The following is a 16,967-nucleotide window of genomic DNA, read 5'->3' on the forward strand; positions in this document are numbered from 1 at the left end:
GCTCGCGGCAGCTGCTCACAGCGAGGTCCTGACACAGCAGCCACGAGTTATGCAATTTCCTCTGGGATTTCGCCCCTCGCTTCCTTCCCGGAGAGCCAGCCCAGCCTGGCGGCAGCGCCCCACTCTCCGGGCAACAGACCCCCGGGCACGCAGGCAGCCCAGCAGGGGCTGGCAGAAACACGCAGGCTCTGCTCCGCCAGCGCCAGCCTCACCTCGCCAAAGCAGTGCCTGTCCAGCTCCCCGTGCCTGCGCGGGGGCCGTCCCTCTGGGCCAGCCCTGCTGCACCCGCTCCCATGGGATCCCCTTGGCCCCCGCCTTGGTCATGGCAGCCGTGCTGGCGCCAGCTCCATCGGCTAAGCCCCCACCTGCCACCAGCCCAGAGGCTGGTGCCTTGCCTGTGGCACAAGGCAGAGAAAAGCCCCACAGATCAGCCTGCACCAACAGCATGGGGCAGCCGGCATTGTGCTACAACAGCAGCGTCAAGAAGCGCTGGCCTGTGAGAAGCGGCCTGCCAACAGAGACATGTCCTGCCTGCAGCACCGCACTGGCAAGCAGGAGCCTGGCCATTGGCCCACCAGCCCTGCAGTTCTCAGCCAAGGCCTGGCTTTCACGCTGACGCCTCAGGAGCCCAACCTGCGAGCACCCTTGCTACCAACGAGCGCACAGCCCACAGACGGCCAGGGAAAGCGGAGCCGGCTCCCTGGGCCTGGAGCACAGGGAAGCTGGGTCCTGCCAAGGCTGCCAGGAGGAGAGCACCCTGGAGCTCCTCACACTGGGGACAAGGCCAGGAACAGCTAGGACCACAGGAAACACAAGGGGCCCCGGTTCCTTCGCCATGACCCCGTTCTCCCCACCCTGCTGCCAGGGGGTTGATGGAGGCGCTGGTCCAGCACAGCTGCGCACGCTGCCCTGTCCCTCCACTGGCCGAGGGCAGAGAAAGCCGAGAGTGGTGAGGACCTGCTGACACACCTTCTGTGAAGGGCAGCTTAGGGCCAAGGACACACGGCCACTGTCAGACCACCTGCTCTGGGGACACCCAGCAGGCGCTGCTGCCATTCCAGCTGAGCCAAGGCTGTGCCGCACTGGAGCAGCTCGCTGCAGGGAGCACCAGCGGGAACCGGGAGCCCTCCTCTCCTCCACCAATGCACAGCACTCCCAATTTTTTTGCGCTGGGATGGGCTTTTCCTCCTTCCCCCTCCAACAGGCAGGGTGTGCTGTGCCGTGCCATGCCACCAGACCATCCCACTGGCAGGGGAAGGCCCCGGCCCCATCCAGCTAATTACCACCCTTGAGTCAACACAAGGGATGGTAAAGGCTGCAGCAAACGGGTGCGAACACAGCAGCTCTGCTGCCAGAAAGAGCAGCCCCCGAGCCAGCTCCAGGGCCCAGCCCAGTGCCTGCCCAGACCATGGCAGAGATGGCAGAGGACACCACTTCCACAGGGAGAGGGAAGCAGGGGACTTACCGGGCCCAGATTGAGGAATCCATGCTTCCTGGCCAGCCTGTCAGCCTCCTGGGGCCCCGCGGGGACGAGCACAGCCCAGGTGTTGGTGTAAATACGCTGGGCCAGCACCTCCTGCGCCAGGAGAGCGAGGGCAACCACCAGAGTCCAGTGCAGGAGCAGCGAGCAGGGTCTCAGATCCATCAGAGTATCGGAGTTCCTCTAGCTGGGGAGCAGGAGGGTCCCAGGAGCGGTGGGTCCAGCGGCCTCCCTGTGTCAGCACCCTGAGGCGCGCCGGCCTCTCTGCCCTGCTGGCCCCTGCTCAGCCCAAGAAAGCATGGGGACGAGCCCACAACAGCCGGGCCAGAGAGCAGCAGCAGGAACAGACCGTCTGGGACAGCAGCACGATCTGCAGAGAGATGGAAGAGTGGTCAGGCCCTGGGGTGCCTCTCCTCAAACCCAGGAAGGGCTCTGCTCGACCAAGGCACAGCTCCGGCACCGGGCAAGGGGGCCTTGGCACACTGCAGCCACTGTCCACCGTGGTTCACAGAGAGCTGCATGGGACCTGGGGCCCCGAGGAGCCATGGTGGCAGCTGGCTCTGTAGGGCGCCCGCCCCGGCATGCTTGCCCCAGCACGCCGCTGCTGTTTACCTTGCCTATTGCCCAATGTGTACTTACGCTCTGTGCTTACAAACACAGGAAACAAACCAGGAGGGGAGAAGGGCACCGAAGGAGGGGAGAGGCAAGGCAAGGGAAGCCATGCCTCCTGCCACCACGGTCTGCAGCAGACAGGAGCCCCTTCTCCAACCGGGACGGGCCTATCTGGGCACGGAGCTAGGAGCAACTGGGGTGGGAAGCCTGCCTCTCCAGTCCCAAAGGGAGACCAGAGGAGATGCCCACAGATGCTGTGTGAGGAACCCCAGCTAAACGAGAGACTGGAATGAGGAAAGCCAGGGAGAGCCCTTGCTCTCTGGGGCTCTCTGGAGCCCCAGGCCCCAGCACCTCCACAGTCAGTGATCAACCAGGCAGTGCCTGGTAGCAGTGCCGAGTGCTGTGCTGCCTGTCACCACCAGCAGCTCAGCTCTGCCCTTCCCCTGGAGCACAACATGGTGACACCGGTGTGACTCATCTTTACAACAGAAAGGAAACCGGCACAGGGACCAGGAAAAGGGGCACACCGTCACCTCCAGCACCCACCCAGGGACCTGCATGCAGGGATGCCTGGGGACAGCTCGCTCCATGTCGGAGGCCAAACACAAGAAGCTGGGAAGGCAGGTGGGGAGCAGAGCAGGGAGTGACCCACCCAGCGCAAAGGAGCCTGTAACACGACAGCACCGGTGCGAGCTCCGCACATGGAGCTCCACAGGCACCCTGAAATACCGGGTCGTGTTTCAGAGACAGTGGGAAAGGTGAGAGCCGGCAGTGCCCAGGGGAGCCCCATCCCCCTCCGGCAAGCAGTGGCCCCAGCGAGCAGGGAGCCTGCGGTGCTGCCAGGGGAGGAGAGCAGCTCCTGGCAGCCACCTGAGACCTCGCCGCAAGCTGCAGCGCAGACAGTGCCGCGATTCAGGCATGCTGCGGCTCCCCTTCCATGACCAGACCTTAGCCGGCTGCGGGCCTGGCCACCCTGCCGAGGCACCCAGAGCCGCCTGCACGCTGGGAGCAGAAGGAAGGAGGGACAGCCTCGGGCTGCTGCAGGCCAACCTGCACGGTGGGGTGCGAGCGGGGAAACAAGTCCCCACGAGCTCCCAGGTCACGCTCTCTGCTCCGCACCCACAGCCCCAGGAGCAGCACGCTGCCGATCGCATCTGGCACGCGCAGGGCAGCAGCTGGCCGGGATCCTTTCCGGTACCGACGGACACCAGCGCTTCCCCACGAGCCGAGCCCCGCCGCCGCACGGCAGCGACACGGCAATCCCCAGGCTGTGGCAGCGGCCCCGCGGCACGGCCGGAGCCGCCGGCCGTCCCCGCACCCGCAGGGCGAGTCCGGCGGCAGAGCCGCGGGTGGCTGCCAGGGCGGCCGGGCCGGGGCTGGCCCCACTGGCGCGACGGGACGAGGCCTGGCTGCCTCCTCGCCCTCGCCTTCCCGCGGCCGCTGCTCCGGCCGTCCCCACCGCCAGCCCCAGAGCGCGCCCGGGCCGGGCCGGTCCCCCGCCCGCGGTCGCCCCCAGCCCCAGCCCCAGCCCCAGCTCCCCCGCCGGCGCCGGGGCGGCCAGAGCTCCGCGTCCGCGGGTGACCGCCGGGCGGGCAGACCTTGCCCCCCGGCCCAGCCCGCGGTGCCCCGAGCCCGGGGCTGCCCAACGGCCGCGGCGCCACCACCCGCCCCCGCCCGGCCCGGCCCGGCCCGGCCCCGCCGCCACCGCCGCCCGTGATCCCGCCCGGCCGGGGCCGCCCCAGCTGTCAAACCGCCGGCGCCGGCGGGTCGAGCACCCTCCCCGCCGCCGCCCCCGCGCCCTTACCGCGCGGCCTGCCCGCTCCCGCCCCGCCGGCGGCCGGGCCCGTCTGTCGGCGGCGCCGCGTCACGCCGCGGGGCGCCCGGAGCGCCCGCCCCGGAGCCGGGCCCGGCCCAGGCAGGGGCGGCCGGGGCGGCCGGCGGGGCCGCTTGTTTACGCCGAGCAGCTGTCAGCGCCGCCCGCCGCCCCGCCCCGCGCCGACCGACCGACCGGCCCCGCTCGGCTCGGCTCGACCCGGCCCTGCCCGGCTCCCGCTCGGCCGGCGCGGCGCGGCCCGGCACGGCCGCCGCTCCGCCGGGCGCCGCCGGATGCCGTCACCGCCGCCCGCCCCGCCCGTCCCGCCGCCGCACCGGCGCCGCCGAGCTCTCCGCGCCGCGCCGCAGCCCCCGGCCTCGCTGCCCCGCGCTGGGCCCAGCTCCCCCCCACCCCACCCCGGGCACCGCCAGAGCCGGGGCCGCTCCCCCTCTTCCCGGCCGGGGGTGAACCGCCCTCCGCCAACACCGGGCAGGGCCCGGGACTCAGCACAGCTTCTCCCCCGTCCCGACGCGGGGCCGCCCGTGCCGGCCCAGCGGGAGACCTGGATCTGCCCCGTGAGAGCCCAGACCCCCCGTGGACCCCGGGACCCGACGGGGGGTGCGAGGGCGCCCGCAGAGAAGGGCGCCCAGAAGCCGCCTCGCCTCGCATCCCCGCGTGCCCAGTGCGGCGGGCGGCGGGTCGCTCTGCGGCGCGGGGCTGGCGGGACACGAGCCTACCCAGAGCGGCTCGTTCCAGCCCCGGCAGCCGCCGGAGCAGGGGGTTCCTCAACCAAGCCGACAGGAGCGGCACTGGCCTCCCCGCAAAGGCCGTATTGCGGGGTGCTGCAGCCCCGGGCCAGCACGCAGCCTGACGGAGAAACTGTCTGGAAAGCAGCAACACAAGGAAAATCCATCAGCCCAGTTTCAGGTTTCAGGAGAGAGGCTTCCACCAAGGAGAAAAGGTGAGAAGTGAATTGCAGCTCATCTTGGCTGCGGTCGTTCGTAAAAAACAATAGACTCTTGTCCCTTGTGTGCATGGGACCATGTCAAGAGTGATGCAAAAGCCGGGTCAAGAGCAAAAAGCAAAAGCAGCAGAACCCAAACTGACCTGACTCCTCCGCACCTCAGAAGGGGTCTGGGCAGCCCCGGGTAGGAGCGAGTCCTACAGCTCCTTACAGAGAAAAGGAAGTCGCTCAGATATCATGATCGAGATCGTGAAGCATTAGCAATCGCACAGGAAACAGTCACCTTGGTAACTGAGATGCTGAGAACAGCCCAGAAAATCTGGCACAGGGCAGGTTTTTCTGTTAAACTGGGTTAGTTTTGCAGGGCAGACACCTGGCTGCAGCGTCGCCCCAGGGACAGCGGCTCAGGCCGGGCTGACCCCGCTCTCCGGCCCCAAGAGCCACCACCGGGCACCGCCGGCCGCAGGGGCTGTGGTACCCCAGGTCCACCCTCTGGGGCCACGGTGCCACCAGGCAGCCTGGGGGGGCCCTGGCACCCCATGGATGTGCAGCACTCACCCCTGCGCCACCTCAGCCTGGTCGTGAGTCGTCCCTGGCAGCCAGCGAGCCCAGGCCGGCCCCTAGATGCGCAGCCGAGCCAGGAGTGCCCAGCAGAGTTATATGGGGGATATTTGTGCTAGGGGCAGGTCCTGAGCCGGACCCTGGCCCCGTGGTGGGAGGGAGGGCGGTAGGCGGGCTGCCTCCCCTGGCCCCCGCCCGCGCGCCTTGTCTTCAGATGCCTCCTTTAGGCGCTGGCAGTCGTGCCCGGGCAGGTGACAAGCTGCTGCACCTGGCCCCTGTGACATGTCACGCAGGGGAGAGGAGCTGACAAAGGGCCCTTGTCACCACGGGGCTTATCTCGGTGCCGCAGGGCAGGCAGGCAGGAAGCACCCCTCTCTTACATAAACTACTGCCTTTGGACCCGCGCGCTGACCCCGCACCCCTGCCAAAGACAACGCCTGTAACCGGGGAGCACTTGGCTGCAGCACAATGCCACGGATGTGAACGGCATCTGCTTTCCCAGCAGCCCCCCAGGGCCGGGGGCCAGCTGCAGCCAGAGCAGAGAGCAGGGCTGTCAGGCTGCATCTGAAGGGCTGCTGTTCCCCCCACACCTTAGGGGGCTGCTCGGCATTCCCTCTGCTCAGCCCCTGCCTATGGGGCACTAAGGGGGTGAAGCAGCTACCGCAGCACCGTCTGCCAGGACCATGAACCCTCCTCTTGGACATTTAAGTGACTTGGGGGCTATCGCTTGGAGACATCAGCCCACTCCGGGTAGACCACCAGGAGCAGGCCACTCGGCACAGCAACTCCCAGTGCACCGTCGTACGGGCAGCGTGCTACCGCCAGCCAGCCAGCAGCTCCCCACGAGGCCTGCCCTCCGGGCGATGTCCCACAGCATCCCCTGGAGCCCACACTGTAGGTGCAGGGGCCAAACTACTCACTGGGGCCGGGGGAGACCCTGCCGTGCTCCTCCGCACTGAGCACACTGTGTGGTGTGGCCTGGCAGCACACACAATCAATAGAAACCTACTTTCATGGAAAAATCAGGTCAACTTTTGGCTTTTGGGTTGCAGAGATTGCACAAGCTCCAACAGTGATGCAACTGCCCATCTGCCCGAGCTTTCCAGGAGGCAGAGCAGTGATGGGGCTGCACCCCTGCCTGCAGGCACACCCAGCCTGGGGGGAGCTCGGGGACACAGCAGGACTGCGGCAGTGCTGCCCCCCAGCAGCCACCCCACTGCGGGCGAAAACAGACCGGTGAGCAGGGAACCAGCAGAGGAAGGGCAGAGGGCCCTCACAAACAGTGGAGAAAACCAAATAACGGGCAGCAACGGCAGGCAGAGGACATCCAGAAGGACCAAATCAGTAACTAAATGTTTACCTGGAGCACAGCAACCCGCTCTGCCCCCATGCCTATGCTGGCGCAGGGGTGAGCCCGCAGCGACTGCTGTGCTGTGAACATGTGTCCCCAGCCCCCCTCTGCCCTGCCTGTGCCCTCTCCCACAGTTCAGCCCCCAGTCCCCTTACCCTGGAGTCTCTCTGGTCCCTCTCCTCTCCTCCCCTCACCGCTGGACGCTACCGGCAGGCTCCTGGGAAGGCCCCAGCGCCCCCGGAGCTGGGACTTCCATTGCCCAGCCGGGAGCTGCGCTCCGCAGGGTCCTGCCAGCTGGAGAGGCTCTATTCATAGCCATGCTCCCAGACACAACATCTCACTGTGGTCACACGCAGGGGACTTCAAGGCCCATCCCAGACACCCTGACCTTGCCCTGCGGTACAGCTGCAGACACAAACAGCAGTGGCACAGGGTGGTTCTGTAACTTTATCTGCCTCTGTCATCAGCAGCCGTAATGCTGCCAAGGTATCGACCCGCAGCCTTGCCACAGCACTGGCCCTGCTCTGGGCTGTGGCATGTCGCACCCTGCCATCGCCTGTCCCCCCACAACTGCAGCTGTGCGGGTGCAGGAACATCCTTGCCCGCCCGAGCACCATAAGGTGCCTGTGGCACTCGGGGGCTCCGCGCAGGAACACAAGTAGACACGTGTGCAGGCAACACCCAGGCAGAGAGCCCACCTGTGGCCCTTCAGCAAAAGCCCCAAAAAGTGACAGGTAGGCTGGGAGGGGCTGCCCAGATACAGACACACAAATCTAGTCCAAAGCCTGGCAGGTGCAGGTTTTCACCAGCAAGCTGGCAGAGCACCAAGGAGCAGCCTGGCCTGTGCCGGGCGCTGGCCGGGCTCCGGGCTCACTCTCGCCAGCAGCTGCCAGCCTCACACCACCCCAGGAATGGGGGGCTTAGTGCTCCCCGCCCCTGCCGCAGCCCGGCTGCCGACTGCCAAGCTGCTGCAGGGCCGACACGTCAGCAGCCGTTGCGCTGGGGAGAGGGGGCTGGGGCTGCCCTCAGCCGCACCAGCTCTTGGCAGTCCGTCTGCTGCGTCCCCAGGGGATCCGGTAAGGGCAGGCACAGAGCCATGACACCCCCGCACACCCCGTGCAGCGACGGGTGATGCAGGGCCCTGCCCTAGGAGACCTCCTGCACCCCTGCCTGCAGGGCTGGGGCCCCCCATGCCAGCTCGGGCAATGCCAGCATTCGGTTTCTCCAGCTTGGCTGTGCCTCTCAAGGGGATGCAGGGCAGAGAAGACACGTCACAGGCCAAGGGCCGGTTCTTGCCATGGCCTCCAATGCCTGCGGTCACAGAACCGAGCCAGGCTGTGAAAGCATTTCCCTGTTTGCTGAGGTCTTTAGTTTTGCTTCACCTGAACGGGACATTATGTGCTTTGTGTGCAATTCCCAAGCTTTCCTTTAACTGGTGTGTCTAATTGCTTCACCGAGTCCTATGTCAAAGCTCACTCCTTGCCACGGTGGCACAGGACTCGCTAAGTGGGAACACGCTGTGATAACCCTCAAGATTAGTATCTCATCAGATGACCAAATGCAGAGCAGGAGCTCTAATTGCCGTCCAGGCGTAAAGGCCAGAAAGGCATGAATGAGCTCTTGCTTATTCCTGGGAAGGACCATCAGTTGCTGCAGGGTTATAAAGCTACTAATGCCTGGGTTGTTAAAGCAAACCACAAGCTACAAGGCACCAGAGGAGCCCTCAGAGCCAGGGTCCTGCCGCACACTCCATCCCTCCTCCCCACACAGCTCTAACAGGGCTGTCCCAGCTCCTCCAGCTGCTGCAAGGACGCACTGAAGCAGGGGGGACCCAGGGAGAGTCCGCAGGTCTGACTGGGGCAGGAACTGGGTTTTCTGAGACAGTTCCTGGAAGGCTCTGGAGGGAGAGCCTCCCCCCTGTGCCGCAGCAAGGACCCAGCCCAGGACAGCCGGGCACAGCCAGCCAGCGCTGCAAGGGGTCAGGTCCACCCATCCCCGCCATACCTAGGGCGGCCATGCCCTGCCTGCAGCCCGGCAGGGTCATGGTTACCCAACTGGATCAGCCCAGCCCTGGCCCGCAGGGGTGCTGGGGCGAGAAGAGTCTCCCAGGAGAGAGCCTGCCTTCGTGCCAGCCTCAGGACCTCTGCAGCCACTGCTGGGACCCTCCAGCCCAGAAAGGGAGTGGTACCGCTGCTGAGAATTGGGTCTGTGCTCCCCAAGACCAGCTGAATGAGATCCTCCCAGGAGGACATCTCCCAGCCTGGAACCAAGGACACTGAAAGGAAAAGAATTCCCTGCGCTTCCTTTGGGATCACGCTCCAGCGCTGACCCACCAACTGGAAAGGCATGCTTGCTTCGGGGTTTCCCAGCTGCCACCTCCGGTGCTGGCCTCACCCCATGCAGCCTCCGCTGCATGGCCACGAGGGCACCTGCTCCGGTAGAGGCAGGGCAGGCACCCAGCAGCGCAGGGTTAAAGCGGCACGGCGCTGGCCTCTCTGCTTCCCAAATGCCCCTGCTGCAGGGTAGACTTCCTGGAAGATAAAACCTCTTCCTTTCGAGAAGGCAGCACAGGATGGCAGATGTGGCTGCGGTGGTTTGTGACCCAGTTTTGCCCAACTTCAAGAGAAGTGTTATCTTCTGTGGCTGGATGCCAGAGCAGGGGCAACTCATGCAAGCCAATCGCTCCCAGCTCTGCCCTCGACTTTCCTCTGCGAAACTTCGCACCTCCTGGGTGCTGACGTGTGCTGACGCGGGCAGTGGCCGGCCGCTTACGGAAAACGCTTTGCGCCTGCCACGAAGCAGCCATGACCCCGGCCCTTCCCGACACACACACCGCCACCAGTGCCACTGGGAAGCCCAGGGGCTCCCCCAGCCCCCGCGGAGCAGCCCTGCCTCCCGGCACCAGCCATCCTGACGGCTGCGGCGACATGCAGCTGCGCAAGGACTGCTCGTCCTCGCTGCCTGGCAGATGAGGAGCCAGGCGGCGGCACCGGGGCTTTGTGGGGCCGGCTGTCAGCAGGCAGAGCAGGAGGGCCGGGGCTCGGCTCTGGCTGGCGGAGGCAACGGCCACAGCCGCCCAGCTCCGGCTCTGCCCCGAGAGCTGCTGCGCCGGTGGCAGGCCGCAGCGCGGACCAGCACTGAGGGAGCGGCGGTTCCCCCAGGCTGCGCTGGGGGAATTCGGCAGCCCCGCCAGGCGCAGGCTGCGTCCCGCAGCCCAGCGAGGCCCCGCGGGGGCTACGGGCTCCGCGATTCCTCGCTTACACCCCGGCCCCGCAGGAAACGCCGCCGTGCCCAGGCGGAGCGGCGACAGGCGGCGGCTGCGGCCCCAACGCCGGGGTCCCCGGCCGCCGCGGCGCCCGTCAGGCGCGGCCGGAGGCCCCTGGCGAGTCGCGCCCCAGGCGGGAGGCCGGGTCTGGAGCCAGGCTCCTCCGGCCGGTCCGCGGGAACCCTGCCCCGCCACCGCCCGGAGCACCGGGGAAACCACTGCCCCCGGCGCCGCGCGGCGCCCCGGAAGTGACCCTCACGCCGAGCATTACTTCCGGTCACCGGCCGCGGGCCGACAGCGAATTCCGCCTCCGGCGGAAGCGCGGTTCCAGTTCCGGGTGAGCGGCTGCGAGGAGCCGTTCTTAGCGGCCGCCGCTCGACTCTGTCCCGGCCTCGGCCCGCCGCCACCGCCACCATGTCGGTCCCCAGCGCCCTCATGAAGCAGCCGCCGATCCAGTCCACGGCGGGCGCCGTGCCCGTCCGCAACGAGAAGGGTGAGTGGGGAGGCCGCGGCCGGGGCCGGCCCAGCCGTGGCGGCGGGGGAGGGCGCCCGCGGGGCCCCTGGTGACGGCCCGGGCGTCCGCAGGTGAGCTCTCCATGGAGAAGGTGAAGGTGAAGCGGTACGTGTCGGGGAAGCGACCCGACTACGCGCCCATGGAGTCCTCGGAGGAGGAGGACGAGGAGTTCCAGTTCATCAAGAAGGCGAAGGAGCAGGAGGTGGAGCCCGAGGAGCAGGAGGAGGAGCTCGCCAACGACCCCCGGCTCCGGCGCCTCCAGAACCGCATCGCCGAAGATGTGGAGGAGCGGTGAGTGTGGGGGTTGGCAAGAAGTCGTGCCCCCACCGTGCTCCCCTGCAGGTCTGCCCTTGCAGGGCGCTGGGGAGTCCAGATCCCCCTCTGCTGCAGTGCAGTGAGGAGTTGCCGGAATACCAGGTAAAGGTGGAGAACGTTTTCCAGGCAGTGCGGGAGAGCCTCTGGCTCCTCTCACGTTTGTGCTGCACCATGCCTTGAGTTCCTGCTCTGCTGTGAGCGGCCCTTCCAACCAGGAGTCACCATTTCCCAGGGCATAGCTTCATGTCCAGGTGCGGTTGGGGGGGTGCAGGTGAAAACAGGCTCCAAAATAAAAATTAAAGCAGTGCGGTGGAGCTCAGGGTAGCTGGAAGGGACAGTGACACGTGAAGTGGGCAGGGAGTAACTGAGTGCCGTTTGCCTCCTCCCATGGAGCTGCTGCTGGTTTTGTTTCCAGTAACGGGGAGGCTTCCCGCTGGGAGCTCTGTTCCTACTTGGAGCACGGACAGGGAGGAGCAGCTGGCACCCGGCCACTCCAGCATCCTGGAAAAGAACCTGTGGGGTCTGCCCCCACCCAGTAGTTCCAGCATTTACCATGGCCTCGTTAGGAGCGATTAATGAGTAGTCAACTTCTTGCAGCCTTTTCGTGTTTGAAGTGCCGTCATGTAATTGGGGTCTGTTGCAGGCTGGCGAGACACCGTAAAATCGTGGAGCCCGAAGTGGTTGGAGAAAGTGATTCAGAGGTGGAGGGGGAAGCTTGGCGCCTGGAGCGGGAGGACACCAGCGAAGAGGAAGAGGAAGAGATTGATGATGAGGTGCGCTTGCAGAGCCGAATAACGGGCCTAGGGAAGTCCCTGAATGGCACAGGCTGGAGCTGCCTTTTGCACAGACCTGTGGCTGTCTGGTAGAGCTGGATGAGTGTCACAGCTGGCTGTGACTTCGCTTGTGGGTTACTGTCCTCTTGCGTGGGACAGGATGCTGGGAGAGCCCACTGTGTGTCTGGAGCAATGGGCATATTGTTTCATAGCCCACACTGCAGACGCCGCACTTTTTGGACAGAAGAGTGAGAGGGAAGCGGTAGCAAGGCTGGTCGTCTGACTCCTCTGTGTTTGTCTCCATTAGGAGATCGAGCGTCGGCGCGGGATGATGCGTCAGCGAGCGCAGGAGAGGAAAACCGAGGAGATGGAAGTGATGGAGTTGGAAGATGAGGGTCGATCCGGAGAAGAATCCGAGTCAGAGTCCGAGTACGAGGAGTACACGGACAGCGAGGATGAAATGGAGCCGCGTCTCAAACCTGTCTTCATCCGCAAGTGGGTGACACGTGGGTCAGCCCTGGGCAAGGACATGGGAGCTGGGAGCCAAGCAGATGCCGCTGCCACAGTCTCCTCTTCCTCGCAGTGGGGCGGCAGTTCACCTCCCCAGGCGGCAGGAGTGACAGTTGCAGCCTGGCAGGGCACAGCAGGCGAGCAAGGGGCGATCCCTGCACCGACAGCCCCGTATCAGCCGCCTCGGGTTGCTGCGGGATCAGGCTGTGGGTTGAAGTCGTAGCAGGGTCTGACAGGAGCCCTTGGGCCAGTGCCGTACGGTGGCAAAGGGAAGCCGTCGGCGGGCCGTGCCCCACAGCCGGTGGCTTGGTCTCCCATTGCTCGTGTGCAGCTGTAGGGGAATGGCGTGGTAGCCCCGGCATGGGTGATGCCGGAAAGGGGAGAGCCCTGAGCTGTGGCCCATCCTTGGAGAGGGCAAAGGCTGAAAGCGGCTGTGGTGCAGGAGGGGAAGTCTGTGAGGAGCTGAGGGGCTGCACTGGCTCATGGAAGGGCTGACGGCTGTTGTGGTCCCTGCCTGCAGGAAGGACCGGATCACAGTTCAGGAGCGAGAAGCAGAAGCTCTGAAGCAGAAGGAGCTGGAGCAGGAGGCAAAGAGGCTGGCGGAGGAGAGGCGCAAGTACACACTCAAGGTGCTGGGGGCGGGCTGGGGGTTGTGCAGGGGGGCAGTTGGTACAGCAAGCTTAGCTCAGTCGTTACTGCAGATCGTAGAAGAGGAAGCGAAGAAGGAGCTGGAGGAGAACAAGCGTTCACTGGCAGCACTGGATGCACTTGATACAGATGATGAGAACGACGAGGAGGAGTACGAGGCCTGGAAAGTACGCGAGCTGAAGCGTATCAAACGGGACCGTGAGGAACGGGAAGCGTAAGTATCATCTGTGTAGGCGCAAGGCTGAGTCCCACAGCCCCAGGCCCTGTGGGCAGTTGAGGTGTCTCTTCCTCAGGCTTCCCTTTGGCAGTGTGGTCTTAGACCAAGTGCCCAGAGCCCCTCCTGCCCACCCTTGGGTTGCCTTTGCTCCCCTACAGAGTCAGTAAATGTATGGGAGGGTGGCTGGCGACAGCAGCTCTCCCGGGCAGGTGCTGTGGGGACGCAGGGTCTCAGGGGTTTCTCTCTTGCCCAGCATGGAGAAGGAGAAGGCAGAGATCGAGCGCATGCGGAATCTGACAGAGGAGGAGCGCCGCGCCGAGCTTCGGGCCAACGGCAAGGTCATCACCAACAAGGCGGTGAAGGGCAAATACAAGTTCCTGCAGAAGTACTACCACCGTGGCGCCTTCTTCATGGTGAGTGGTGCTGTGAGGGCCTGGGCACGGCCACGTTGGCAGCCGGGGCTGGCCCTGCGCACTGACGGGGCTGTGGGAGACCACGGGGATGTCGTCTCCCTGGGGGGAGCTCCCCCCGCGGTGCCCTGGGGCTTTGGAGGCCCTGGGACAAGAGCCGGCCGTCAGAGGCAGCACGGGACTGAAGTGATGGCGGTGATCTGATCTCAGCCAGCTCTCGTAACAGAGGGTGAGCGGTGACACCAACAGGGTGGCAGAGGGTGATGCCATGGTGCCCTGCCAGGTGCTGGCCTGCAGCCGCCCTCGGGAGCCCAAGCAGGATGGGCGCAGTTCCACCTGGAGCATGTTAGATTGAGGGGTCCTAGCTGAGCTGGAGCCGCAGAGCTGTCCCTGTGCTGCTGTTTGGGCTGACAGATCCACTTGGAACTGAGCCAGTTCTCTGTGGGCTACGGCCCGGGCTCTGGAGAAGTGGCCCAAGGGGCCGCAAGAGGCAGGCCTGGGGGACAGTGCTCGCATCCCCCATGTTCGGTAGTAGGTTAATAGGACTGCAAGCACTATGGCAGCCCCCGGCAGAACAGCGATACAGGCTTCTGGTGGCTCTCCCCCACTTCAGCCCGCTGCTGGCACTTGCTGGAAACTTGCGGGCTGAGCAGGCGTGTCCCTCTCCTGCAGGATGAGGACGAGGAGGTGTACAAGAGGGACTTCAGTGCCCCGACCCTCGAGGACCACTTCAACAAGACCATCCTGCCCAAAGTCATGCAGGTGGGTGTCCTGGCCAGAGGGTGCCTGGCCCGGGTGCTGCGCCAAGGGGTTGCGGTTCCTTGGCGGGAGCAGGGGGGAGCAGCGGCTCCCCACGTCCTCCCTGGACGGCCGCTCACGAGGTCTTCTGCTCCCCAGGTCAAGAACTTCGGGCGTTCAGGGCGGACAAAGTACACGCACTTGGTGGACCAGGATACCACCTCCTTCGACTCTGCCTGGGGCCAGGAGAGCGCGCAGAACACCAAGTTCTTCAAGCAGAAAGCAGCGGGCGTACGGGATGTCTTTGAGAGACCCTCGGCCAAGAAGCGAAAAACCACTTAAGGGAGCGGGCAGGAAGGCATGGCGCGGCTGACGGCCAGGCAGGAGGGCACTTCTCTGCCAGCTGCCGGAGCCTGGGCAGGGACAGGAGGGACTCAGCGCTGTGCAGGACTCGTGTGGCAACAAGCCCTTCCTCTGCCCGTGCCACGCCTGCCCTGTCAACGCGGTGCCCTGCTCCTGGCGCTGCTGAGACCTGGCAGGCTCCCTGCCCGGGCGCTGTAGAGGACAATGGCCTGTCCGTGCTGGCCAGGCCCGTGGCCGCCCTGAGGCTTCGGCAGCATCCGACAGGGCTGTGTGGGAGCGCGTCTAACACCCCTGGCTCCAGTGCACCCACTTTGGGAGGAATTAAGAGACTTTTATACCCATCTGGGCCACAGCATCTCCCTGTTGCTTGTACCTTCCCCCTTGTCAGTTTGGGCCCTTTTTCAGTGCGGAACAGCGGTGACCCCGTTTCTGCAGGGCTTGGCTTTTCTACCTGAGGGGGGGGGGTTGCTGATTTGATTAAAGCAGTTGTTTTCTTACATGTTTTGGCTGTGGAATGCGACTGTCCCATTCTGTGCTTTCCTGTGAGCCAGGACGGGCTGGCGCAGCCTGGGAGGCACTGCACTGGCCCAGGCATGGCGGGTGAAGGCAGCCATCACTGCGCCTGGCTCACTGGTGCTCCCTTGCGCCTGGGGCCGCACTGCGCTCCCCGAGGATGGGAGAGGCTGAGGTTCCTGCTGTGGCTCCTGGGCCACAGGAGGTTAAAAGCAAGAAGAATGGTGCATCTTGGCACTTGGGCAGGTCGCCTTGTCCTGCTCCGGTTGCAGGGGTGCTGGGGCGCTGCCAGCACGATGCCGCACATCTTCCCGCAGGCTGGGCCCTGCTCGTCAGCACCGCATGCCCCATGGGACCTGCCGGGCAGGTGCCCGGTGCTGCACAGACCACAGCGACAGCCCACTCCCACCAGTGCCTTTATTGGGTAAGGGAACACACCGCGTCTCCAGCCAGCCCTGCATCCGGTGAGGGTGCGCGCTCGTCCGGCGGGCCCGGCGCTCAGTTGGTGAGGGTGATGAGCGCTTCCACCACGTTCCCCATGTGCTCCCGCAGGCTGCGCTCCGCGGCTGCCCGCGAGATTTCCATCTCAGTCATCTGCAGGGAAAGAGCCACAGCCCCTGCAGCGGCTGCGGAACAGCCCAGCGGGGGCCGCCTGGCCCCAGCACCGCAGGCCAGCGCGCACTAGCCGCGGCCTGGGGTGCGGTTTCGGTGACCGGACGCCGGCTGTGCCCCAAGGCCTGGGACACGCCACCGGCGTCCCGCCCTACTCACAATCAGCTCCAGGTCCTCCTTCTTGATGGTCACTTTCGCCAATTCCTTTTCCCTACGGCGAGAGACAGACAAACCTCCGGTGACCGACAGCCCCCCCCCCACCTCTGGCTGCCGAGGCGGGAGCGACCCCTCGCAGCAGCGCGGGGTGTGCTGTGCTCTCGGAGGCGGCTGGGGCGTCAGCCCGGGAAGCCGTGGGCCGGTGCCCGGGCCCGACTCCAAGGGGGGGCCCGGCGCGGGAGGGGTACGGACCGGGCCGATCCCCGGAGCCCTGAGCCAGCACGGGCGGTTGGTTACCTCTCCTGCTTCGCTTTCTGCTCCCGGGACCTCCGGTCTCCGATCACCGACATGGCCTGCCAGGACGAGCGCAGTCACCGCGCTGCGCGGCACCGGGCGGGTCAGCGCAGCGACTGGCAGGGCGGGCACCGGGGCGGCCGTACAAGAGCGGTACTCGGGGCCCGGCCCGGCGCCCCCGCAGGCAGCGCCCGGCTCCCCGCCCCGGCCCGGTCCCGGTCCCGGTCGCGGTCCCGCCCCGCCCGCCGCACCGTCTCCAGGTTGGAGCTCTGGATCTCCTTCTCCTCCGCGTAGTCCGTGACGCGCTCCAGGTCCGCCGCCCCGCTGTCATGCTTCCGCGGCTTCTCGGCCGCGCGCCCGCCCGCCCCATCGCCGCCGCCCCCGGAGCCGTTGGGCTCCGTCTCCAGCTCCAGCTCCACGTCTCCCTCCGCCGCCATCCCACCGCCCCGCTTCCGGTCACGTGCCGCCGCGCCCCGCTTCCGGACACGTGCGTCCGCCGGAACCAGCGAGCGGCGCGCCCCTGCAGGCCAGAGCGGCGGCGGGGGGCGGTGCCGGCCCTCGCCCCGCCCGCGGCCCGCCAGACTCCGGGCCCGGCCCGGCCCCCGGCCCCCTCCCCTGCGGGGAGCCCGGCCCCCGGCGGCTTCCCGGGCAGCGGCCCCGACCCGCCGCCGTGCGGCGCCTAGCGGGCCCGCAGGGCCGGCGGCTGGGGCTGGCGCTCCGCGGGCGCTGCCCGCCGCCCCGGGGCGGCTCCAAGGGGCTCGGTGCTGGCGGCTGCCGGGCGCTGCCGCTGCCGAGGACGCGGGCCCGCGGCGGTGCCGGGCCGGGGAGGGCGCAGCTCTGGGCGCTGCCCGCCGGCCG

General features: G+C 66.5%; 3 protein-coding genes across 7 annotated transcripts in view; 1 reads left to right on the top strand and 2 right to left on the bottom strand.

Moving 5' to 3' along the window:
* The window catches only part of FURIN (furin, paired basic amino acid cleaving enzyme), a 32,787-nt gene extending 27,271 nt beyond the window's left edge, over positions 1-5,516 (bottom strand). For 2 of the 3 annotated variants that reach the window (XR_005932514.1, XM_030015161.2), the window contains exons 1-2: positions 3,897-4,104; positions 1,466-1,850 (exon numbers count right to left, since the gene is read on the bottom strand). Coding sequence is in view for 2 of the 3 variants with exons in the window: in XM_030015161.2 (XP_029871021.1) it covers positions 1,466-1,645 (180 nt within the window). In the remaining variant the exon portion in view is untranslated. Of the gene's footprint in view, positions 1-1,465; positions 1,851-3,896; positions 4,105-5,427 lie in introns of those variants that run through there. The other variant, XM_030015162.2, reaches the window with a different exon arrangement.
* A 4,840-nt stretch (positions 5,517-10,356) lies between these two features.
* On the top strand, positions 10,357-15,031 carry MFAP1 (microfibril associated protein 1). 2 transcript variants are annotated; one of them, XM_030016053.2, is made up of 9 exons: positions 10,357-10,539; positions 10,632-10,851; positions 11,519-11,648; positions 11,956-12,143; positions 12,679-12,787; positions 12,860-13,020; positions 13,277-13,436; positions 14,106-14,195; positions 14,331-15,031. In XM_030016053.2, exons 1-9 carry the CDS (start codon positions 10,461-10,463, stop codon positions 14,511-14,513), a joined length of 1,320 nt encoding a protein of 439 aa, XP_029871913.1. In that variant the 5' UTR covers positions 10,357-10,460; the 3' UTR covers positions 14,514-15,031. The 2 variants fall into 2 exon arrangements, with proteins under 2 accessions (XP_029871913.1, XP_029871912.1); XM_030016052.2 differs by having other exon boundaries at positions 12,679-13,020.
* A 419-nt stretch (positions 15,032-15,450) lies between these two features.
* Positions 15,451-16,591, bottom strand: HYPK (huntingtin interacting protein K). 2 transcript variants are annotated; one of them, XM_030014275.2, is made up of 4 exons: positions 16,361-16,571; positions 16,113-16,168; positions 15,819-15,870; positions 15,451-15,641 (listed from the first exon to the last, which is right to left on the bottom strand). In XM_030014275.2, the coding sequence occupies exons 1-4, from the start codon at positions 16,544-16,546 to the stop codon at positions 15,546-15,548; spliced, it is 390 nt and encodes a 129-aa protein (XP_029870135.1). In that variant the 5' UTR covers positions 16,547-16,571; the 3' UTR covers positions 15,451-15,545. The 2 variants fall into 2 exon arrangements, with proteins under 2 accessions (XP_029870135.1, XP_029870136.1); XM_030014276.1 differs by lacking the exons at positions 15,451-15,641; positions 16,113-16,168 and having other exon boundaries at positions 15,811-15,870; positions 16,361-16,591.
* Between the last annotated feature and the right edge of the window lie 376 nt (positions 16,592-16,967).

This window comes from Aquila chrysaetos, chromosome 5, assembly GCF_900496995.4.
Source record: "Aquila chrysaetos chrysaetos chromosome 5, bAquChr1.4, whole genome shotgun sequence".
Taxonomy (NCBI): Eukaryota; Metazoa; Chordata; class Aves; order Accipitriformes; family Accipitridae; genus Aquila; species Aquila chrysaetos.

What these genes read in the sequence shown, in the direction of transcription:
- MFAP1 (XM_030016052.2), top strand. Translation starts at nt 10,461, where the DNA reads ATGTCGGTCCCCAGCGCCCTCATGAAGCAGCCGCCGATCCAGTCCACG. An exon ending in GCCCGTCCGCAACGAGAAGG is followed by an intron (nt 10,540 to 10,631) that starts GTGAGTGGGGAG and finishes GGGCGTCCGCAG; the next exon opens with GTGAGCTCTCCATGGAGAAG. An exon ending in ACCGTGGCGCCTTCTTCATG is followed by an intron (nt 13,437 to 14,105) that starts GTGAGTGGTGCT and finishes CCTCTCCTGCAG; the next exon opens with GATGAGGACGAGGAGGTGTA.
- HYPK (XM_030014275.2), bottom strand. Translation starts at nt 16,546, where the DNA reads ATGGCGGCGGAGGGAGACGTGGAGCTGGAGCTGGAGACGGAGCCCAAC. An exon ending in AGAGCTCCAACCTGGAGACG is followed by an intron (nt 16,169 to 16,360) that starts GTGCGGCGGGCG and finishes TCGTCCTGGCAG; the next exon opens with GCCATGTCGGTGATCGGAGA. An exon ending in CAGAAAGCGAAGCAGGAGAG is followed by an intron (nt 15,871 to 16,112) that starts GTAACCAACCGC and finishes CTCTCGCCGTAG; the next exon opens with GGAAAAGGAATTGGCGAAAG.